Source organism: Ambystoma mexicanum, chromosome 3q (genome assembly GCF_040938575.1).
Source record: "Ambystoma mexicanum isolate Mex_15411 chromosome 3q, UKY_AmexF1_1, whole genome shotgun sequence".
Taxonomy (NCBI): Eukaryota; Metazoa; Chordata; class Amphibia; order Caudata; family Ambystomatidae; genus Ambystoma; species Ambystoma mexicanum.
In genome coordinates, this window is record NC_090926.1 from 1,044,167,228 (window position 1) to 1,044,192,048 (window position 24,821).

A 24,821-nucleotide genomic window follows, 5' to 3' on the forward strand; every position below is an offset into this window, starting at 1 on the left:
AGTACAAGTTAGAGCAATTAGCGTGGTAGGCTAGTGGCATTAAGCATGGAAAGGGAATCAATCAACAGTGCAGACTAAAACAAAGTACCATGATAGGCTAGTCCCATATTTAGCATGTGGAAACAACACTTGCAGACTGAAACAAAGTACCATGATAGGCTAGTCCCATATTTAGTATGTGGAAACAACACTTGCAGACTAAAGCAAAGTACCATGATAGGCTAGTCCCATATTTAGCATGTGGAAACAACACTTGCAGACTAAAACAAAGGACCATGATAGGCTAGTCCCATATTTAGTATGTGGAAACAACACTTGCAGACTAAAACAGAATGGGGTGCGCAAGTCCGACCAAGCCGGCTAGAGCAGTTAACATAGTGTTACTCTAGTCTAAATTGAGTCAAGTGGGATACAATTGGACTACTGTAGATGTATGGCTAGTCAGGCATAAGCACAATAAGGAAGCATCATCACGAGCATTGGATAACAACAATGAGTATGTGAGGTTAATTTACCAGCTGCTAATATGGAGGCTATGAGGTAGGGGCTGGAGCTAGTTGTAGCAGTATCGTAACAGTAGCATCTGCGTTCAACATCAATGAGGGCACGTGCAGCCATAGCAGATAGTACAGAGGTTGCATGGGAGAGAGCATGGCGCTGGAACGGGCAATGTTACAAAGGTCTGCCAGAACATAAGGCGCATACTATAGGATCAGCACATGTGGGGAATCAGACAAGTATACGTTGGTGGGACGATCGTTAGGGTAAAGGTGTAGAGTGTTGTACCTTAACAGATGTTCAAATAGGAGATCAACACAGGCAAGGGATGTCGATTTCCAAACGGGGCATGAGTGTACTTGAGTCTCAGGAATTCTTACTGGTGTGGTGCCTCAGGAGGGGTGGAGCAGTGTCCCTAGCGCACAGCACTCATTGCGCTCAATCAGGCTCGGTCAGGAGCCTTTGTGTCGCCTTCGTGGAGCGGGGGAACATCCCGCTGGTAGCCCTAGCAGGCCTATAGACTGGTGCCTAGCCAATAGGGGAGCAGCCTTCCAGGAAGCTGTGGGCTACGTTGGGTTCACAAAAGTGCGGCGGCCATCTTTGAGGTTAATAACCTCGTTGTTTCAAATAGGAACGGTGCGGAACACGTAGAAATAAATGCAGTTTCAGATAGATGCACTTGTGGTAATAATAAAATGAAAAGGCCAGAGGTTGTAGAACAAAGTCGCTCCTTCAGGTACAGGGTGCGGATGCACGATCAGGGAGCTGCGTGCAAGCCAGCAGGCTAATCTGGCTCCCTCTGGTATACGTGATGTAGTACGAGATCTGTTCTTCAACCCGAGGGGGTCCAGAGCTCCTGCTCTGCTCGTGGGCGGATGGAGAGTGGCTCGGTCAGGAGCCTTTGTGCAGCCTTCGTGGAACCGGCTAATGCCTGCCGGTAGCCCTAGCAGGCCTATAGGCTGGTGCCTCACCAATAGGGGATCAGCCTTCCAGAGAGCTGTGGGCTATGTTGGGATCACGAAAGTGCGGCGGCCATCTTTGAGGTTAATAACCCTGTTGTTTCAAATAGGAACAGTGCGGAACAGGTGGAAATAACCACAGTTTCAGATGGATGTGCTTGTGGAAATAATAAAATGAAAAGGCCAGAGGTTGTAGAATGAAGTTGCTCCTTCACGTACAGGGAGCAGATACACGATCAGGGAGCTGGGTGCAAGCCAGCAGGCTTACCTTGCTCCCTCTGGTATACGTGAGGTAGTACGAGGTCCGTTCTTTGACCAGAGGGGGTCCAGAGCTCCTGCTCTGCTCGCGGGCGGATGGAGAGTGGATACTGCATGCAATTCTGCCTAACACTAGTGGCAAGCGGTGAGGATAAAGTATAGTTGTTACATTGAGAGTGCTGCTCTTACTTTTGTTCTAATAACCTTCACAAGGCTAAGAACCACTAGAAAAGCAATTGTTTTAGAATGCCAAATATGGATAATTTGAAACAGGAAGCCCTGGTCATTCTAACAGAAGAGCAACTGAAAGATATGTGTAAAGTCAGGTCTCTCTCTGTTAAAGGCAAGAAAAATGTATTAATTGAGAAATTGTCGAATCATTAAAGACTGGGAGGTAGAGCTATAACCCCTACCCCCTCCGCAAATGTGGATGATGTTGAAGAGTATGATAAGGATTCAGAGTCCAACTCTAATGTTATTGATGAGTTAGAAGAGTCAGAGGAGTCTCAGAATGTGAGCCCCACTGCACCTCTACTTGCTTTAGGTCCTCAGGCTATAACCACAGGGACCTTACCAGGTCTAGTACTGAGTACAGAATAGGCCTCATTACGACCCAGGCGGTAAGTTACCGCCTGGGCCGTGACTTTACCACCATGGCGTAAACTACGTTTACGCCATGGTGGTTGGCGGACTTACCGCCCCATTCCGACCTAGGCGGGGCGGTAAGTCCCCAATCCCCATTTACCCTTCCCCATTCCCATTTTTGCCCCATAGGGCATAATGGGAGTGGGGAAGGCGTTAATTACGCCACCGTAAATTACGGTGGCGTAATTAACTCCATGGTCCCTTAGCGCCATGGATTTTAACACCTGCTAAAAGCAGGTGTTAAAAGCACCATGGCGCTAGGGGACCTCGTACTCAGGCGGTAAGGGTCGGCGCTGTTAACGCTGCCGTAAACCCCTTACCGCCTGAGTTGTAATGAGGCCCAATGTGTCTCTCTTGAAAAAATGAGACTTGAGTTAGAGTTCAAAAGAATGCTAATGCAAACTGACAGTAAACATCAAGAACTCGGACTCAGAGAAATGTAAATGAATCATGCTCTTGAAATGAAGAAATTGTCTCTTGAAAATGGTTCTACTCCAGAGTCTTCTAGGTCTTCCAGTCCTAAGAGGCCTTGCATGCCTAAAGAAGCTGTGAGTATGTATGAGGTGAGACTTGATATTTTAGACTGGTAGGCTGCTTTTGAATATAACTATGAGATTCAGGGTTTCACAGGGAATCAGTTGATTCCTTGGCTTTTGTCTAGGCTCCCCCAGGTTGCAACTGATGCTGTAATGGAGGTGGGGGAACTTGAAAGATTGGAGTATAAAAATGTGAAGCTAGCTTTGATAGCTAGATTTGGGAAAACTCCTTCCCAGTACCTTAAGAGGTTTAGGACCCTCAAAAAGCATGATGGTACCCCTTGGGCTACCTGGGTATGTGAATGTTTAAAAAAGTTAGATGGTTGGGTAAAGGGTTACAGAGTTAATACTTTGGAAGGAATGAGAAATCTATTTTTGTTGGAATATATGTATTATTTATTTATTTATTTAAACAATATAGTTTATTTGTAAACTTTTCATTTATCTGCAATTCTTGATTTCTATGTTCGTATTCGGACAGGATTAAATACAGAGTCTAGGGATTTGTGTCCTCTGGTTTTGAGTCTTTCTTTAGGATTCCTCTCCAAAATTGAATAATTATAAATATAATTTTGTTGTTGTTGCCTAGGAGAATTTGGTCCCATCGATCTTTGTGTCAGGAGTTTCACATACATTTCCCTATAGGTGTTTCTCAAGTCCGACAGATTCTCACATTCCATTATTAGATGGAAAAGCGACTTTGGATGGTCAGGGTCTTTACAGAATCTGTAATATGCCAGGCCTATCGGTAGTTGGTTTATTTTCGTCAGTTGTTCATGAGTTGGCAACAAGTTAAAACGTAGTCGCAGAAATAGTTCACGTTATGTCTTGTCAGGGAACAGTTTCAGATAATTGGGAAGCTGATTAATCGCCCTAGCCTCTGATATGCGGTTGAGGTTCATGCAATATTGTGTTTTGGCTTCGATTGTATGAATCCAATCATTGAGCTTGATTTATTTTTTCGCATGCTGGATGCGGTGAAGCAGCATCTCATTTGAGATTTCTGATTTCACAAGGGCACGGTCCATAATCTTTTTCCAGTTCCGTTACTTGAAGTTGCATTGCCAGAAAGAACTTCCATGGCTGAAACTCGATCTTCATTCAGAGCTTTTCAGAACATATCAAGATTTTTCCATAGTGGATTGAAGTGATTGTGTGTTGATCTCGTAGCAAACACTGGCCATGGGGAATGTTGGAGGCAGTGATAACACCTTATGCCAGAATATGGCCTCAAGTTGTTGCCATATATCTGGGTCAAGTATGATCATTGCCTCATCTCCATAAGTAAGTATCGCTACTACTTTCTGGCGAAAGAATGTGAGTACTGGTTGGATGAAGCTGCCTTGTCTCGCCAGGGCGTGTGCTTTAGATTTTAGGTGGATACAACATTCTGTTTCGGATTTAGATTGATTGATCCATACTCCCAGATATTTCACGGAATTCACATGGATCAGTTTTTTGTGTTGTATGAACCATGAGGGTTTCAGCTTGGAATGTTTCTTGCTTAACATCATGATCTGGGTTTTCTCGATGTTGATCTTTAATTCATTCAGCATCATGTAGTCTTCGAGTCGATCTAGGCAGTTCTCGATGCCTCGCAGTGTTTTGTCGAAGATCACGATGTCGTCAGCGTACATCATCTGCGGTAGGGCTGTAGCGTTAAGTTTCGGTGGGTTTCGGGACGGAATGTTCATATACTCATCAAAGTCAAAGGTGAACAGATTGAAGAGTATCGCCGCCAAGGGAGAGCCCTGTTTCAGGCTGTTTGACGTCATTATTGGTTTCGAAACTATGCCATCCGCTGTCATACGTACTGGTGTTGGTATATAAAAGTTTGGCAGGCTCTAGAATGTCCGTACAACATCCCCAGGCTTTCAGTTTGGACCAAAGAGCTTGTCTGTTGATCATATCGAAGGCAAGTTTTAAATCCACGAAGACTGCGTATATTTGAGTTTTTCCTTGAATGGCGCCTTGTTTCAGCAGATTTAATAGAAACAAGATGAGGTTGGTACCGACCCTTTTAACAAATCCAGTCTGTCTTTTCGCCTGTCTGTTATTGTTGGCAGCCCAGTTGGTTAATTTCTGTAGTGGGTATGTGGCAAATACTTTCCCAAGGGGATCAAGCAGGGCAATAGGACGGTAATTATTAGGTTGTTTTCTGCCTCCCTGCTTGAAAATGGGGACTAAGATTGCTGATTGGCATGTTTGAGGTACGTCATTCAATTCCGAAATCAGGCTGAACAACTGGATACAAAGTTTTGTCCATTGCTGCAGATTCTGTCTAATGAGTGCGTTGGATGGGCCAGGGGCAAGAGACGTATTTACTTAAGATATTATTTCAGTAATGATTTCTTGGTTGAACTTGAGTGACCATCTCTCAGGGTGTTTCTCCACTTCTACTTTGATGTTTGAATCACATGTTTTATATAATTCTGTGAAGTGGGTAATCCATCGAGATTCAGGTACATCCGAGATGAATCTGTCGTTGGAACTATCGTGTTGATTTAAGAAGTTCCATACAGTCCTGGTGTTTTTATGGGACAAAGCTTCAAGCATTCTTGTTGGTCTAACAAGTATCTATTGGATTTGGTACAATATGCATATTTCTGTTTCGCCTTTTTTATCAAAGGTTATTTTCTTTGTTACTTTTGTTGATGGCTTTGATGTTCCTACGCATTTCTGCTTTTTTCTCTTTTTGTTGGGGGTTGAAGTTAAGTAGATGTCGTGTCGGTTGAGTGATTTTACGGATTCTGTTTTGCTGGAAAGGCAGTAAGAGCCATTCATAATTTAGCTTGCTCATTCCATTTCGTTGTGTGGCCAGGAAGGTTTCAGAAAGTGAATTTATGTGGTTTGTGTTTGTATTTAGACGCAAGCTCATTCGTCTTTTATCCAACTCGACTCTTGGTAGCATCAATTTTGATCTTATTTGATGTTTCGAGGCCCAGGTTAGATGTTGCATCCAGCGGTCGCTAATATTTGAATGAGTAGTATCAAGTCTCAGTAGGGTTCAGGTTATTCCTTGAGAAGCATGCATGTAGTCGATGATTGCCATAGAGAGACCGCTGGAGCATGTTGGCTGTTTTTCTCCTTTATTGTTCAACGGTTTGGTTATAAGTAAGAGATTTCGACAGCCCATCTCTTAAGATCTCGGGGGGAGAGGGCATGGGTCTAGACATTTCCTTTGGGAGTCGTATAGGCGTAGATTTAAGTCTCCACATATAATGAATACTGTTTTTTGGACGCGCTCGATAATGTTTTCAATAGCTGTAAAAACAGCATCTATGAACGCTTTGTCGTTTACTGCTACTGGGTTCCAGTAGAGATTCACAATTGTCAAGATCTTTTTGTCCGTTGGTGAGGGTCCGTCGGTTTCAATGAAGGAACTTTCGGATTGGTAGCTCAAGGTGGTGGTTTGGATCCAGGGGTTTTCATTTCTAAATTCCAAGATTTCAAAATTCGCATCAACTCTTATCAGGGGCAAAAGGCCAGCAGCCGGGCGACTTTTTTGTCCTTGTATCGCTGGATTCATGTGGGTGAGGTAGTTTTCTGATACCAGTTGTTGGGTGAGCCATGTCTCTTGAAGACAAATGATCTGAGAGCAGTTGAGTGATGGAATGCTCTGAGGAATCTATTTTTGATGCCTGCTCTCCTGAGCTGAGACAGCACTTGGCTGACTCTAAGGAAATTGATCCAAAGAAGTTAGCAAAGGCTGCTGACGTGTGGGTTGCCAACAGGGCCGCTCACAAGGATTCTGGGGCAACTCAGAAGAATGATAATGGGAAGCAGCACAAGAAAGATGGCAAACAGAATTCTAAGACCTCCAATCCAAAAGAGGGCCCCAAACATAAGAAGGGTAAGCCACAAGGGAAAACAAATCAGACTAGTGAAACCTCTGATGCCAAACCAGAGGGCTGTCAGCAGAGATCCCCAAATGTCAAAACATTTGGAAAATGGTATGCATATGGGTCTACTGACCATGTGAAAGGGGATCCCATATGCAAGGGTAAACCTTCAGGGATTCGCACTGTCTCCTTAGCCTTCTCCCCAGAGGAAGAAGTACATGTGACAAGTGGTAACTTTCAAGTACTGGCTGAAGACCCCATTGGAGTCTCTGCCAGTGTTTATTTAGTGTCTCTGTGTCTGTGGGAATAGCAGAATTTTAGATGTGTATAATTCAATTCCAGATAACACCAAAGCATATTACAAGGACAGTGTACTTGTAAATGGTCAGGAGACCCCTGCCATTAGAGACACTGGGGCCAGCATTACTGTAGTAGATGAATCTTTTTAAAGGCTGAGGATGTTGGTAAGGCCCCCAAAAGCCTCCCTAAGCTTGCTGGAGGCCCTGTCCAAATGCTTCCTAGACTAGTAGCTAGGTGCAAAAACATGACTGTCAAGATACCTGTTAGTGTACAGAGTGAGGTGCCTGGGAGAGTCCTGTTGTGGAATGACTTAAAAACTCTTGGAGTTGTATCAAGCACCCCAGGCCTCCCAGCAAAAGGAAACAGGCGCAGACAATGAGGGCCAGAGAGAGTACCTTAGATGGCTCTCCAGAGGATGTTAAAGAGGAATCTATAACTCCTAGCCCACAGGAATTACTAACTGCTATTTCAAAGAAAAATGAGACAAAGGGGAAACCCAAAGCCTCAAGTAAAAAGCCAGAAAGCACTCCTGTGCTACCAAGACGGACATCCCCCAGTGGATTTTCCAAAGTCACGCCTGTGACTGCTCCACCAGCTGAGGCTGAGTGTGAGGAACAACCAGGAAAGGTTGAATCAGCTGTTGAAGATTCAGAGCTGGAAGAAGACCATACCCCTGTTGGAGATCTGGATCCTAAAGACCATCCTGAGCTGCAGTCTTTACTGGCAGAAGTTGGTCCCTGTAGGGCAGACTTCAGCAGAGGCCAAAGGGAGTGTCCTACTCCTGAAGGTCTTCGCCAACAGGCAGCTTCCGAGCTGGACAGGCAAGAGCCAGGGAAGCATAGGTTATACTGGGAAGATGGCCTCTTCTACAGTGAACCAACTAAGTCTATCCCAGGGCACTACAGAACACTTGTAGTGCCTCTAGAGACAAGACACCAGTTCCTATAGTTAGCCCACGAGATTCCTTTGGCTGGTCACTTGAGCTTCAAGAAGACCAAGGAAAGGCTTTCTCTATATTTCTATTGGCCTAGGTTGGAGTCTGATGTAGATAAATTCTAGAGGGGCTGTCACACTTGTCAGATCTCTGGCAAGGCTTGAGCCAAGAATGTGGCACCTTTGGTGCCCCTCCCAGTGGTAGGAGTCTCTTTTGAGAGGGTAGGAATCGACATTGTTGGTCCCTTAAACCCTCCAACCTCTTCAGGCAATCGATTTTTATTGGTTGTAGTAGACCATGCTACTAGGTATCCTGAAGCTATACCCTCTGCGAAATGTCGGCGTCCTAGCACCAAGGCGACCCGAGAAAGACCGGAAAGTCCGACCGCGGCTACTTGAGTCCTACTGCATCGCTGTGCGTAGCGTGCACGGTCCGAAACTTGCTTTTCTGTCCCGCCTCCAGTCCCGAGAAGAGTGCTGCATCGTTTGTTTCTGCATTTCTTCATCAAGAGTCCTGGCACCAGCAAAAGACCCTAACCGGAAAATCACTCAAACCTGCAACCCTTGAAAATCGAGGACCGCGGAATTCAGTGGGAGAAGCCAGCCAGGACACCCTTCCTTTGTTCTGGAAAGTCTTGGGAAGATTCGGAGTGAGGGGGGTAAGTTACTGAGCTTTTAACATACCCGCTGGGGAATGCGCTCAGGATGCAGGTTATCAGGAAGGGCATTGATGGTTGGTATCAGTAATGGCAGGAGATTGTTTGGAGTTATATATTTATTTTGCTCTAGTAGGTAGGGGTGGTGCCATGCTTTTCTCTTTGGTAATTTGTTTATTAAGAGCTAATGTAAACTCGATAAGGTAGTGGTCTGTCCAGTGTTGATGGGTAGTTTTGGTGATGGTGGTATCACAGTTTAAGGTAGTGACCCAGTCCAGAGTCCTTCCTTTGTTGTGGGTAGGAGTGAGAACTTTTTGGGTTAGGCCGTGTTCAGCTAGCATGGTAGCTATGGATTGGGCTGGTTTGTCATCGGGGTCATTAAATCCTAGATTCGAATAATCTAGTAGTAGGATTTGTGAGGACTCTTTTGTGTTATTAGCTAAAAGGCTAGATAGATCTTCCTCGAAGGTCCCAATGGGGCCAGGTGGCCTATATATTAGGTAGATTGTCAATGTGTGGCAGTTGGAGATGGCCAATTTGGCTATGAGGAGTTCGCATGATTTGAGGGGAGGTTGAACTAGTAGTCTTAGAGCGAGGTTAGCTTTTGCTATACCAGCCAAACCACCTCCTCTGCTGTTGGTTCTGCCCATTCTGATCAATTGATAGTTTTCAGGAATTGCTATTGAGAGTGCTGGACCTGCTGCTTCGTGCAGCCATGATTCGGTGACTGCTAGGAGATCAAGGTTATCAGAGGATAGGGTTTCAGCTATTTCAGTGGCATGGGCCACTAGAGACCTGGCATTGATCAAAGCTCCAGATAGTATGGTTACATTAGGAGTGTTCTGGGTTTTTATTGGGATGAATTTAGGTTGAGTGGTATAGTCGCAAGGTATAATTAGGTTAGGATGCAATTTAGGATGACGTGAGGCAGGTTTATGATGGGGGTAAAAGGCCTTGCTGTTATAACATATAGGCTCGTAGAGGCGGGGTAATCTGGCTCGAAGTTCGCTGTTTCTGTCCATACTGGGACAAGGTGCGTGTTTAGTTTAGAGGAGGACATAATTAAGGCAATAATAGGTATGGTAAGGCACAATAAAGAGGTCACCTGGGACTTGTTAAGGCACATCGTGGTGGGAGAGGTGAGAAATGCAATCTTTCTCATCATAGGCAAGGGGCGTATATGTGAGGATAGGCTGGTCCTGTGAAGGCTAAGGTATAAAAGCAGCTCAGAGGCTGGCAGTAGGTTGCTTCAGAGGGGCGCACAATGGCTGGCTGTTTCAAAGGGCACATAGTCAGGAAGTGGGCTTTTTGAAATAGGCACGCAATAGCTAACAGTTGGCTGGTGCAGAGGGGCACACAAGATATGACAAGCGGGCTGTTTCAAATGGGCACACAGTAGCTTGCAAAGTACCGCTTGGCCCGCTCTCCTGGCTGTGCTTTTCTTCCCGAAACTTCCCGCGACTGCGACCTGAACTGTGTAGAACTTTTTCAAAGACCTATGACACGCCCCCAGAGGGGTCGGGCTTTGTGAGTTTCCTATTTCCAGTTCTAGCCAGCGCACAAGCGCGCACGCACTTGCAAGCTAAGTACCGCTTGCAAAGTACTGCTTGGCCCGCTTAGCCCGGCGTGCTGGCGTGCTGGCGAAATAAGGGAATATTCTCATAGTGGTGCTAAGCGTTAGCAGCATTGATTGTGATATATACGACAGGGCATACAAGATTTATTGTTACTCACTGAAATCCTGTATGCCTGATAATATAAACATGTCTGAGTTTAATAACGATACAAAAACATGCTCCTCGCATACATCCATCATACTCACTCCATGTGCACATACTAAAACTGCAATTACTTGTGGAAAGCATCCAATCTGTGGGCAAACACAGCTTCCACCTGAGATTACACAAAGACCGCAAATAGCGGTACGTAAGCAACCTTTCTCACGCCCGCGCATTGGTTCAGTGTTTATTCATTCCATGCCTCAGTTGTTATTGGAAGCCACTCTCCTCTCAGCAGATGATGGAAGATCTGCTAATGCACCCACAAATACAAAGCCTACCACCGAATATGACAAACCCATATAAAGTGATAGTTCAAAGGACAATAGCCAATGCAAATCTCCCATATCTATTTGCGACGAGCATGCTAGCGAATCATCGAGTGAGTCATCCTTATTTAACTCACAAGCTGGCGTGTCTCGTTATGTAATGCCCACACCAAGACAATGTAAGAAACGGGAAAATCCCAGCATACAAGGGCTACACCATTGCAAACCCCATTGGCAGAATTAACTCTGTCTGCGATCAATACAACAATTATGATTCTGTTTAAATTGTTTGAAATGATGAATGAAAAAGTATCCAAACAATCGAACCAGTTGGATTCAATTGTTGAGTGGATGCGTATGATTTCTATGAGACTGCCAGGCAAATCGCTTGTGATGCCCAGGAGCCAGTCTATCGAGAATTCACAGCAGGTTGTGGCGTTAGCACAAAGTTCGATACTACCCACAATTACCCATATTATACGACCTTTGAAGATGAGGTATTTAAAACAACGAAAAGAAATGTAGGTGAATCGTGGACTAGCATTCCCGCTAATGATTCCCACACCTCAGTGAAACATGTTACAGCCCTAATCTTCTAGAAACATGCTGTCTTCTTTTTTTAAAGCCATTACAGCGGTTTCAAAAACGGCAGATCCCAGCTGAACCGTAAATGGTGGCTTTGCACATCAAAAAACAAAAGATATAGATATGAACACACTGCCAGTCCTTCAAAAATCTCCAAAGACAAGTGATCATTTGAATAAAACAAATACTAATCAAAATGATAAGTCGGTACAAGAATGTAAAATTCAAGATCAACTAGCATTGTCGACTGATACTGTTCCAGCCATATTTAAGCATGTCTTAAATCACTCACCTTTGAACAAACTATTGGATCTCTTAGAACAACCTAATTCTCAAAAGATGACCATGGCTTGTAGACAAGATCCTCAAGTAGCTGACAGTGTACAAAACATAAATAAGCCTATGCTGAAACCCAGACCAAATGTCGATAGCACTTAGGAAGAAATGCAAAATGCAATAAAAGTATACTTCGATAAAAAAGATCATAATGATGAGATATCAGACAAACCCGTCCCCAAACATTCTGATTCCAATGTTTCAGTACAACAAATCAGGAAAACAGTTGTCGAATATATTGCTAAGAGATTGCTAAGAGATTGACAACTGGTGAAATCCATTGCAATACACAGTCCAACTGACTCCCAGGATCAAAGACAGATGCCTTATGTTGATGCACATACACAACACATCGTTCCAAAATCTTATGATCAAGAAGTTCAGTCCTTACCATTATATATGAAAGAAGGCCATGTCCAAACAAGAAATCTTTCCTCTGAATTAAATCGCTCACTGAAAGAAAATGAGCGCCTGGAGCGCAAAAATGATATTACACCACAACAACTTAGGCCTTCATGTCACACATTGATCATGAAATGTAGAGATGATCCATTCTCTACATATGATTTAAACAGACGAAGCATCCTGAACATCTTCAATGATGTGATGGAATTGGAGGATATCACATCGGGTGATATAGATCTGGTTGAATTTATAGCAGGTAAAAACATGACCATAGCGAGACTTTGGATTCGCTCACGTAGGATCATGAATGCTATATGGCAATCAAAAATTACCTTGTTTAAGATGGGCTTTTTAATAGCCCAAGATCCAGAGCGACTACAAATACAGGAATATCAGCCACGGAATTTGCAGCATAATGTCCCTACAAAATACTCATATCTGGAACCAAGTCAGCATGTCGTAAGGCAATACCAGGGGAAAGCATAACTAATTAATAGTGAAAAACAAACATCTTTGACACTGGGATGTTGGAACACGAGAGGTCATACACATTTACAAACAACTATAAACAGATTGGACCATCCTTTTGACATTCTAATATTACAGGAGACATGGTTCTTAACCCCTCCGATATGGGACAATTATGACACCTCCTTGCTCCCTGCTGCCAGGGGCACCAAAGGTAGACCATCTTTGGGGCCTATTGGTGACGGTTAGATGAAATCCTGGTTTCCACGTTGAATCTTGGCTGTCGTATGATATCTTTTTGTAACTTACGAGACTAGTAAGTCCTTCAGGTAATATTGCAATGATAAACATATACCGCAAACCAGAAGGCATATCTGATGACACCTTCTATGAAGAATTAACTAAACTACTTGATGTCATCGCCATAAAGGTAGATATTACAGCCACAATCATAGCTGGTGATCTGAATATAAACTATCGATTCCTAGAACAAGGATGTTCGCACCAAGAGGGTCACTGATGGTCTAGTCTTATGGCAGAAAGAAAATTTCATGTAGTTAATGGTGCTGTAATTGATATTCCAGCTCAATTCACATGGTATAGAGAAGGTTCTCATAGTATCGATTACATATATATTGACACTCAGTTATTTGTGCAAGTTTTGTCATTTAAAATTATATCTCAGCAATTCAGTGACCGTAATCTACTTGCATTAGAACTGTGTTGGAATAGATCTATAAGTGAACCCAAGATAAACTGGTATAGTTTTTCCTTGTCAGTGAATAATGCAAGGACCGGTTTCTCGTGGCCAATTCCTAAATTACAAGCATTGAATAAGGCCATTGAGTGGAATCCAATTGATGCTTCTAGGAAACAATATACAACATTACTAAATCAGTTTAAAGATAGTATCATGATTACTAAACAACATGCAGTAAAGCACTCTCATGCGTTTGATCCTGAGGTCCGGGCAAGACGTATAGCATATCGCAAAGAAAGAAAATAAATTGTAAAATCTGATATGATAATGCCACAAGCTGCACTTAGATCGGCGAAGTGCAGGTACCAAAACTGGATTCGAGCCCGCAGATCTCTCCTATATCAACATGATAGTGAAACTTTGCTTAAAGATTACTCGTCCCTTTCTCAAGTTGAAATGCAAGCAAATGGAGTAAAAGAAGCGCAATGGATTGACCATTTCACCCACCTATATGCGGACAAGTGTTTTGATACTTATAAATATACAATGGAAACTGAGTCGAAGTGGCTAGTAGAATGTTCAGTAGAGATCATAGAGCACTTCATAAAACAAACTAGTGGGTCAAGAGCTATAGGCTCTGATCGTCTAAACAATATAATGTTAAAAGCAAATATTCCAGTATGGGCAACTATTCTGAGCAATTTATTCCAACAAATATTGTTCACCAGAGCTCTTCCCTTGACATGGCAAACTTCAATTATCGTCCCCATATTTAAAAAAGGCTGTCTGTTAGCCTCAGCGGTGTTCAATTACTTCATCTATGACATCAAGAACACTTTTGAATCTATTGTTTCTGACACTCCTAAAATTAACAACATGCCGGTCAAAGCGTTGATGCATGCCGATGATTTGGTTCTTATATCGCAAACACCGATTGGTCTGCAAAGATTATTGGATGGTTTTGAAGTCTATATTGATCAAAATGAATTGAAAATCAATACCAAGAAGACTCAAATCATTCAATATACACCAAAGAAATGCAATCGCAGATCATACCAATGGTCGATTAACAAAATTAAGCTGATTGTCGTTACCATGTATACATATTTGGGAATGATATTTGAAACTAACATCAATGCAAAAGGCCATTTTGTCCAAATGGAACACAAACTGGCCACAGGTATAGCACAAACCAAAATGATACTATATCGCTTTGGCAAATTTTCCATAGAACCAGCTGTAACATACTGGAAACAGAAGACAATACCATGTTTACTATATGGATCTGAAACAGTAGCGCCTATATGGATAGGAACATTTGCACAACAAAGAAGTCCTCCCAAGTGTAAAATTTGGGGACGTAGTCAGAGCACATATGGGCTGGTCACACAGCGAAGCGGTCTCAAATGTGGGGGGGGTTTCTTCTTTTTTTTTATACAATTTGTTCTCCCGGATTCCTGCCTTTAGTCTTCTGTTTATGCCGGGAATAAAAGAGTGGTTTGCTGTCTGCTGGTTGTGTTTCCATCACTTTACTGTGACCCAAACTACTTGTGCTTGGAGTGTTTTGGGTCCAGATCATCGCAGGGATTGGGCAGTACAGAGATGAGTAAACTGGGCGGAGAATTTCAACACAGTCTCTTCGGAACACCTCTGGCACTACAATCTCATTTCTGTTTCATAAGGGTCCCAGCAGTGCTGCCAATTCAAATTCATATTCCTTTCCGCCTGGTAAAGATTAAAGACTTTAGGACTCCATGCAGAGAAATGTTTATGCTAACTGTTCACATGGGTGGACATGGTGAAGGGAGTGCCTTTGCAATTGATCACACATCCTTTCTGGAGGTTTGAGGCTTGCACATGTAGACACTCTTGCACAGAAAAAGCCTTTCACTTCAACAGGCTGAAGGTGAGAGCAGGTCAGGACAAGGTCAAGGGTCTTCACTGAAGACGCTAAGTCAATTTGGCACATGCTCCTAGCAGGAATACAAAAATGCCACCGCAGTGCACATACCAGCTGATCAGAACATGCAGGCGGATGCCATGAGAATTATGTTTTAAACATTTTTTTTTTACTTTTGTATTTGGTTAATAATCATCAACCTTTTGAAATTAATCATACAAAATACACAATACCATACGAGTAAAACTATTTTTATATAAACAATAAAAAGTGGAAAACAAATAAAGGAAAAACAGATTAATAACCCCTATTACATGTTATCGTACAACATGTCCTTAAAGCAGTTTTAGTTGAATAAAATATCTCAAAACATAGATAGTCATGGTTGTACAATTACCATCCAATAAGTGCTACCAGAAGTTATTTACATCAATGTAATCCGATCAATGTACATATTTTTTAAAGTGCGTTGCAAAGTTAATGCAGGACATGTAATTGTGAGATGTTTCAAAGTTTCCAGTTCATTCTTGTTCCCATAAAATAGACAATAGGCCATATCACTTGATAATAAATTACAAATAATGAAAACTTCCCCCATTGAAAGTAAATTAAACCTAACATGCATGAAAATTACCTCTAATTTGCTTGTCTGGAAATCTCTTAAAATAATTTGGCAGGGTACCTTGTTTTTTATGTTCATTTTTCAGTTGAGCATAATAATCATACCTATGCATACGATCATAGATATCCACCCAATTCTTGTTATAAATGGATCGTGTCACTCTCCGAGGATTCTGCAGTAAAGCTTCACCTGAAGTTTCAGCTTCTATCAAGAAGTTCTTCATGGAAGTCGTAGAAGATATGTTATGATGCTGAGAATGTGTCATGCAGACCATGATTGAAAACTCAAAATGCCCAGTTATCGCCTATAATACAGATACAGCCTATGCCACCCACACATGGCAATTGAAATGCTGCACCTCTCCAGCCATAATACATTTCATATGGCAGAGGACGATGCAAATGGCAAAGGGGCATGGTATAAAATCCAATAACGTGTGGGTGGTACCATTTCAGTTTGTTATCCTCTGCTTCAAACAAAGGCCCCTTACAATTTCCAGTGTCTTGTTACTTTAGCAGCACCTCTGAGTTCTATCTGCTGTGGCATTCGCTGGTCTCCATAACGCTGCAAGTCTGCCCGCAGCCCTGAGTCAACCAGCAGAGTGTGATCAACAACAAGCCTAGCACACGCCTGCGCCTCAACCATCCATCGCTTCATGACCCTAAAAAGCTTCACCTGTATTGGAGGTCTAAGTGTGCCCACTGGAGCTGACACAGTGCTCTCTCACAGCATAAAGACCACTTTCCCACTGTCCTACTTGCGTTGCTGCTTGCCTGGGTGTGCCAACACAGCCAGGCAGCCTCCAAAGCTCAATGAGAGCACAAATATGACATGTGACAGGCTCTCAGACAGTCGCTTCACAGGCTCCCGGGATTTCACTTAGTTGTCACAGATGGCCTCAAGAAGTTAAAGGGTTTTTATTAAAATGTTTGTGCAGGGTCTCACTAAGGAGTGTCCCTCTCTCGCTCTTATTCTGTGGGGTTTGACCTCATTAGCAAAAGTGTCCCTAACCCGAAGGTTGTCAGTAGAAATCAGTAACCCCTTCTAGCTAAGATATGACTACTTTATAAGGGCTTAAAGGGAAACACCTTTTCTCTCTTACTCCCTCTCAGGTCTTCTAGTTGGATCCTAACCTTTGAAGAATTATCTTAAGTATCTGTCCTTTCCAATCACCAAGGTCTCACTCTGTCTTTACCTCTCACACCCTTATTTTCTTTCCTTCCCTTTCCTTCCTTTTCCCTTACTCTTACTCTCTTCCCTTACCTTCCTCAAACTCTCATCTTTCTTTCTCTGACCCTCTCATGTTCTTCTGACTACTGCTACATTCTCTCTCTGTACTATTCTCCTCTCCCATCTCTGTTACTGCTCATTCCCTCGACTCTCCATTCCACTACTCTCCACTACACTCTTTTCCCACTACTCTACTACATTCCACTCAACCCACAGCCCACCTCCTTTCACTCTCCCAGTCACCTTTCTCAATCAGTCCCATCCAAGTCCCTATGCTCTCGCTTAGTCTTACTCACTCACCTTACACGCACACTCACTCCCAAGAACCACTTTTTCTCACCAACCAATACCTCACCTTGTATACGCTCACTGTGATGATCCTCCATGCTCTGCTCCACTCTCCTTGCTCCACCTGGTCTCTTGGTCCGCCATCTCCTGACTTGACCTCAACCAAACAACCCACAGTAACCTGTTCCCTGGTTTCATTTTTATTCCCCCCCCCTCCATTTGGCCCACAACCAAAATAGTTAATTTCAAAGTTGCCAAGCCATTGTGAGCATCCTGATTGCCAGTCTGCAGCCCATATTGCACCGCTGATGTTTTACTCCATAGTGTGTTACCTGCTTCTTCCTCCACCGCAAGGACTTCTGGGCGCTGCAATCCTGAAAGGAAAGAAAGAGAACACTGTCTATAACAGTGTACTCGGGTACAGGACAAGCAAAAGTGGTAAATTGCATTAGAAGCTGGTCACATTTAGAGGGGACAGAGACGGGGAGCCTCCCAACTCCCATTTTCCAGCTCTGGGGTAGCCTGGCTCTGGCAAACTGCCCAGTTGGCCGCCTGGCCCAAGTTGAGGGAGGTCCCCATACTCCCTTGACAGGGTCAGGTTGCTGGTTGTGCAGGTTGTGTAGGACACATATAAAGGACGCAGAGTCGGAGGGATTAAGGACCAGCCTTCTTTATTCAAATGCAAACTGGTACTGGCGTACTCACGCCAACACTACTCCCTTCCCCTTTACAATATGGAACTCGCCCCCAATAGAGGGGCTTCTAACTTAAAGGAACAGGGGACCTTTACAGACACAATAGCATAAATGAACAATAAACGTAGCTGCTCCACTTTGCAGTTGGGAACCACGTTTACAAAGAAGGGCATTTGTCCAACACTTCCCGTTCCGTCCCGTGCTACAGCAGTCCTCCACCCCGCCCACAGCTGAGGCAGTCCGCTTGTGACGGGAGAACTCAATATTGTAGGTAATCCGCCCGTTCCATAGCAGTCTCACCCAATACAGTGCACTGGCAGCCAACTGGTGCATGGTGTGCAGTACTCCGCCAGCATACGCGGCAGGGGGTTCACGTCGCGATCCAAAGGCAATCCACCTCATAGAAGAGGACAGTCCGCCGCATGTGGGATAGTTAACCACCATGCTCCACTTAAAAAAGAAAACGGCCCGCAGACCAAGGCTTTACACGGCAGCCTGCCGCTCCATAGAAAAGAGGAGGAGAGGGAACCTGCTCTCAGCCATCCCCGAGAAATACAAAGGAAGGAAAACACACAGCACTCCGCTAGTCCACAACAAGCACTCTACACAAAGAGCGCGGTAATCCGCCATTACACACAGCAGAGGAAGTACGCCCGAACCACGAAAGACCATCACAGACGGACAAGAGAGAGGAGAGATGGGACTGAAGAAAGCACAGAACAGTGGGTCGCTGGGGGGGTCGGGAGTACCAAGGACAACAACTAGGTACTATCAGGGAAGTATCAAACGTGGACATCTTCATCCAGGGATGCACAGTGCGCAGTGAGGGAAAAGACCACTAGTGGAGGCCAACGGTGCAGCCCTACCTCAGGATTTCGATATGAGAGGGGGATTCACAATGAAGTGACAGAGGACAGAATGAGAGAACGCCACAAACATAAAGAGAGACACAAGCAACTACTGCCATGGAAAGAGAAGATGAGCGTGAAGAGGGGAGTCAACAGAGCTATCCATTTAGAGCAGCATTTTCGAGACAACCCCAGACATTTAAACTCCAGCCCCAACAGGACAGAGGTCCCCTCCCAGCCCCCAATGGGAGGGATGGCTAGAGGAGTTTGCTGGCTTTGTGAAGGCAATTGGAGACAGCAAGTCACCAGCACTCCTGAACATATTCACTAACTTAGCAGGGAAGGAAGTCCTAGGAATACTGAAGACCATACCCATACAGGAGAGATCAATTTATGAGCTTGCCATCGCAGCTCTAAATAAGGAGTCGGTAGCCCAGCCAAACAAAGATTTTGAGAGATACACTTTCAACAGGTGTGCCCATCTGCTGCACGAGACAGTAAATGGGTTTGTCATAAGATTACAGAAGAACATAACCCACTGTGAGTTTAACAAATGTCCAGATACGAAAGCGATACGCGTGAGAAATATAGAAGGATGCACATCAGCTTTACTGAGGAAGCACCTCCTGAGGAAACCACTCCAGCTAGAAGAGATCTTAGAGCTGGCTCGCATCCATGAAAGGGTGGAGACACAAGCAACCATCATTGATAAGCCAACCGGAGATGAGAGGGTTGCAGCGATGCACGCTTGGCAATCTGGAATGACACGAGTGCAAGGTAGCTTGAACGGAATGCCTTCTCAATTCAAAACACAACAGAGCAGAGGAGAGCGCAGGTTCTACAGGTGCCGCAGGGCTTTCCCGCACGGAGGACTCTGCCCAGCAATGTGGCACTGGTTTACGAGATGTGGAAGGCAGAATCACCTTCAGGATGTTTGTCGGGAATGAGTCCTCCGCCCAGAGACGTTAATGCCGCCCAAACAAAGGAGAGTGACCCGTGAACTAGAGGGACTAAATATACACAACCACGAGAAACAAGAAGAACCACCGGACGGTACTACCGTGGGTATGCGAGGAGACCAGGAGAATGAGGAGGGGATGGAGATGCCTGGCACTAGAGGGTGCCGACGTCACACATGCCAGAGAATGACTGGACAACCACCAGAGCAGTTTGGCGATAAGTGGGGGAAGGTGTTGTGGTGTAGCCCGTAGGGTCCTCCTTAAGATATGATATGATATATTTTATTTGTATCGCGCTCGTACACAAGTGTACACAAGAGACCTTAAGAAGGAGATGACCTTGAAAGGTGTGACAGTGATGGGAGGGAGAGGAAAAGGAAGAGTTAAGGGAGGCACAGGGCAGTTGGAGAAAGAATGAATAAAGTGAAGTTTAACTCCAATGGGGATCCTATCATCCGTGTATGAAATTAGAAGTATGCGTTTGTGAGCATAAAAGAAGACCCACAACACCACAGGGCTGACACTTTACCACTGTGACCCTACCAGTAAAGCACTCTGTCCAGCTTTGCATAGCTAACTCCCCCAATCTAAGAGCTATAATAGAAAAGAATAAGCTCAGTTTTGATTTAAAATCAACAAAATATGCTCTCTTGCTGAATATATTGAATTGAAAGCAATGCATGCTTCATGTGTGTTAACATGTTTTCATGTATACAGGTACGTACCTTTTTGGGTGCAGAGGAAATAATGAAAGGCTTACAAGGAGAAATCGAAGAGTCTCTGGCCAAGATTCAATTGTCTCTAAGTGTAATGCAGAGACTGTTCACCACCTACGAATACTGCAGTTCGGAGATGCATCTGTTCTTTAAGGTTTGGAACTTATTTTGTAACTTTAAAATGCATGTTAACTTTTCATTGTCTTAAAATCTGTAGACTGATCTTTCCTAGTGGTGCCATTTCTTTTAATTTACCTGGAAGAGAACACTGTTATTGGTGGTGAGGTGTTTTCTTTTTTTTCTTTTTTTACTTGTTGAAGTCTGGCTTTTGTTTACATCGTTTGAGGAGGAGGAGCCTTTACTGCAAAAAGACTAACACCAGCGCTCGGCAGGTGCGGTGTGCGACGCTGTGTGTTTTGTGTGTTGCAGTACTTGCACAGAGACCTACTTGTTGAAGTCTGACTTTTGTTTCCATCGTTTGAGTAGGAGGAGGAGCCTTTCCTACAAAAGACTGACACCGGCGTGGATCTCACGAAATGTGTGACGCTGTGTGTTTTGTGTGTTGCAGTAATTGCAGAGTCCTACTTGTTGAAGTCTGGCTTTCGTTTCCATCGTTTGAGGATGAGGAGCCTTTACTACAAAAGACTCAACTGGCGCGGATCGTGCGCAGTGTGCGTTGCTGTGTGTTTGGGGTTTTGGGGTATTGGAGCTGATCTCAAGAACATTCACTTGTCATTTGAAGGTACTGCGTGAGTGAAACAATATTTCATTCTCGTGACTCTTATGCAGCAGTTTGGGTGCTCTCACCCCCACGGCCCCTGGTTGCCTGTATATCTACAAGGAACTTAAGTCAAAGGTGGACAAGAAGTGGCTTGAAGTGATATGGCCGATTCATGTGATTCATTAATCTGTCCGAGTGCTATAAGCCACCTTTGCTCTGAGTTGCTACAAAACACAAGCTTGTGGCAGCAAATGTGTTACTCTTGTTCTTATTTCTGATTAGCATTCCTGACTTTTTGAAGTAAAGGATAAGATTTTGGCGACAGAGGTGGGTGTTTTGACCTTTGATCCTAATACGCATGAAGTTTTAAGACCGGGGTAACTCCTGGAAGGAAGTATCTGTCAAATGTCACCATAAGCAGTCTCTTGCTGCTTTTTATATCCTTTTTTAAGTACAAGGTGACTGCGGGGTATAATGCCTTTGAACCTCAGAACGAATAATTTTAAACTGGCTCATGGCTTGGTGCTAACTCAAAGATTTCACTACAGTGCCTGCCATCAGACGCAGCTACTCACTCCGTTTTAAAGAACATGTTATCAGCTCTTGTGTTCTGACAGCAAGCCGCAATTGGAAAAAAAGCAATCTAAAGCAACAGTGGTTGGTATCTTGAATTCTATCTGGGATATATAAACAAGCTCGAGGAGGGCGACCTAGGTAAAATTACTTTTCTTAAACCTACTATGAGGATAAACACTGCAGATCTTATTCCTGCTAAAACATCAGGAGAAACAAAGAAACCACTATCAATCCTAATATGCCCTCAGATAATCCAATTGACAATAACTCTCTTTTAAATCTGTGTTGAAATCTACAGGCTGAATCAAATACTGACAGTGAATTTTTTGTTACAAGAAACTAAAATGCTGTGATACCAGACCAATGCTCCATCCATTTTATTGATCTGGCCAAATCACTTATTCTAACTGAAAGGAAATGAGCAACTATGCATCGTCTCCAATACATCAAGCAAGCTTTTCTTCTTTGTATTCATAAACTTTGGAGCACCCTTGCATAGAACCTGAATTCCTGATTATACTTTAAAGTTCTGTTTGCTCTCTGTAATAATATGTATAAAGACCAACAAATAGTAAAGCAGGATTTAACTAAACTGGCGAACATGATTTCATCTATGCAGGTTTCAACAGAACAGGAAATTAATGGGAATACTAAAAATGAATTATCATCAAACACTGATATGAGAAAGGTCAGGACTAACGAGTTCCAGTTGGGGGCCAAATAAAATTCCACCTTCTAATATCAATTTGCCTCAAGTTGTTTCTATACCAGTTAAACAGTCGCTAACAACTACAGTAGGCGCAAAAATTGTACCCAAAAAAGGAAACATGTACTAAGAACCTATTGATGGTCCAAAAATCCCAAAACTAAAAGGTGGACTGTGAGTATAAATCACCACCCTGTAGAAATCCATAGTATACCTTGACTTGCCTTGGTTCTTATTGCACTCCCTAAGTCATCCTATCCTTATCCTGATAACTTGTTGAAACTGTCAGACTCATTCTTGCAACCCTGCCCTTGCTTTTAGTGCTAGCACCATCTCTTTAGTAATTTTGTCTTGTGTAATCCTAAGCCATTAGTCCTATTTCAAGTGATCAGACTGGTTTCCGCTAAGGTTGGGCGATGGGGGGACAGTGTTGAAATCGCAAATCAACCCTGGATCTTACTGTGTCCCTCTTTGGTCGGCTAGCCTGAATACTCTAGTTGTAAAGTAAAACTGTTCTTGTCACAACTGATTTCCTTTCCTATTTCCCGGCTTCATTTTATTCAAAGCGCTCCTTTTTATATCTTGTATAACACCTCTAATTTACAAGCTATATACCTAGTTTCACTTCTAGAATATCCCTGTGATATACCTCTATCCCCCAGCACTTCAAATCAGTGTATTTCACCCGTTTATATTAAAAATCGTTTGGGTAATTTCAGGCTGGAATTAAATAAATGCAGAGTTTCCAACGTGTCATTTTGCTGCAATCTGTTTTAAACTTTCCACTCATTTTTTAACTGTATTTTGGTAATCCATTCTTTGTGATTGTTAGTGTCTTTGCATTGTTGCTTTTGTGAGGAATTATATTTGCTTGGTTTTTAACACGCATTCATTATTTATTTGTCCATTTCCAAGTGCATTTCATAGCATTGCAAGGGGTTTAAAATCCGTTTTTATCTCTTATTTTGGGGGGTTAAAGGGGTTGGGTCAGATTTGGATTCTGTTTATTGTTTCTTAATCCTGATTACCTGCTGCTTCTGTTTACCCACTCAGAATTGATTATTTGTGGGTTGAAGGACCGTTGTAGGGGGAAATTCTAACTTGGGTGCTATCTTTCCTAAATCAAAAAGTGCTCCTATTCCGCTGTGCTGTGTATATGTTCCACTAGAAAGTTAAACCCAGTGCATTGTTCACATTCTCATTGTAATTATCACCCCATTGGTGATTGCTGCCCCATATTAAAAATTTTATGATTTTTTGTGAATTTTAAAATAAATAAATACATATTGCATTTTACCAACCAGCCTGGTTCATGGTCCATTGCGACCCGGGGTATTTGAAAAGACGGTGTGATATGAGTGGTGCACTATCTCAATATTGAATCTATATAATATAAAGAGATAAGCATTTTAGTTGTGCGCTGCATACTAGGCCGAGACCAAGGTGTGTGTCTCCTGAGTGAAATCCTTAACACTATCCTCCTTCCCAATAGTCTGGCCAGAATCTTTACATCAGTGTGTAGAAGGGATATCGGCCTATATGAGGAGCAGGACTCTGGGTCTTTGCCCTCCTTGTGTATGACCACTATTATACCCCCGAGCATGGTTTCCGGGAGGGAACCCCCTTCTAGGAAATCAATGAATTCCCTGCGCCAAATAAGGAGCTAAAAGCAAGCGGTACATTTTGTAAAAACTCGCCGTAAACTTATAAACCCCCTGGGGTCGTGCCCCCCCGTCATTCTTCTGATTGCGTGGGCTACCTCCTCCTCGTGATTGTTTCCTCTATAGCGCCCACCTGTTCCCTGGAGAGGCCTGGGATAGCCAGTGAATTTAGAAAGTTGTTGATGTGGGACTGTTAGGGAGAATTCTTATTCTATGGCTAATTTCCCTCACCCAGTGAGTCCGGCAGCAGCTTTGCTGGATTTATGGAGTTTATTTATTTCCACCTGGTAAGAGTGTGAGCCTTTTTCCCACTCTGACATGTGTTTTTCCATGTGTATTTCTACTGTTTGTGTGATCTTGGGCTCTGGAGCTTTTTTGTGTGTGTTACACAGCACCTTCAGTGCAGTGACACAGGGTTGTCTTTGAGACTTCCAACTGACTCCATTTTTCTGGGGCTGACTACTGTTCCCCAGAAACAGGTAAAGTTGCCATTTACTTTATGTAGTCATTTAAAACTACAGACCCAGTACACCCTATCTTACATGGAGTACTGGAAAGGGCTAATTCCTATCCCTTTTTTGTACGTGCCTCTCTGAGCTTTGTTTTGCTCTTTTAACATTTAGAGTTGGCTGGTGTCAGTGATATCTACCCTAACTTTTCTACCGTGATTATATTATATAAACGTGGTATTGTCCCAGGCTATTATATTAGCCCCGAACATAAACACGCTT

At 43.4% G+C, this 24,821-nt stretch overlaps 1 protein-coding gene across 1 annotated transcript in view; it reads left to right on the forward strand.

Annotated features, from left to right (window-relative positions):
• DNAH17 (dynein axonemal heavy chain 17) overlaps nucleotides 1-24,821 on the forward strand; it is an 8,024,690-nt gene that overhangs the window by 708,810 nt on the left and 7,291,059 nt on the right. Inside the window, exon 7 of the mRNA XM_069655242.1 lies at nucleotides 20,428-20,580. Within this exon, the coding sequence (XP_069511343.1) occupies nucleotides 20,428-20,580 (153 nt within the window). The remainder of the gene's footprint in view (nucleotides 1-20,427; nucleotides 20,581-24,821) is intronic.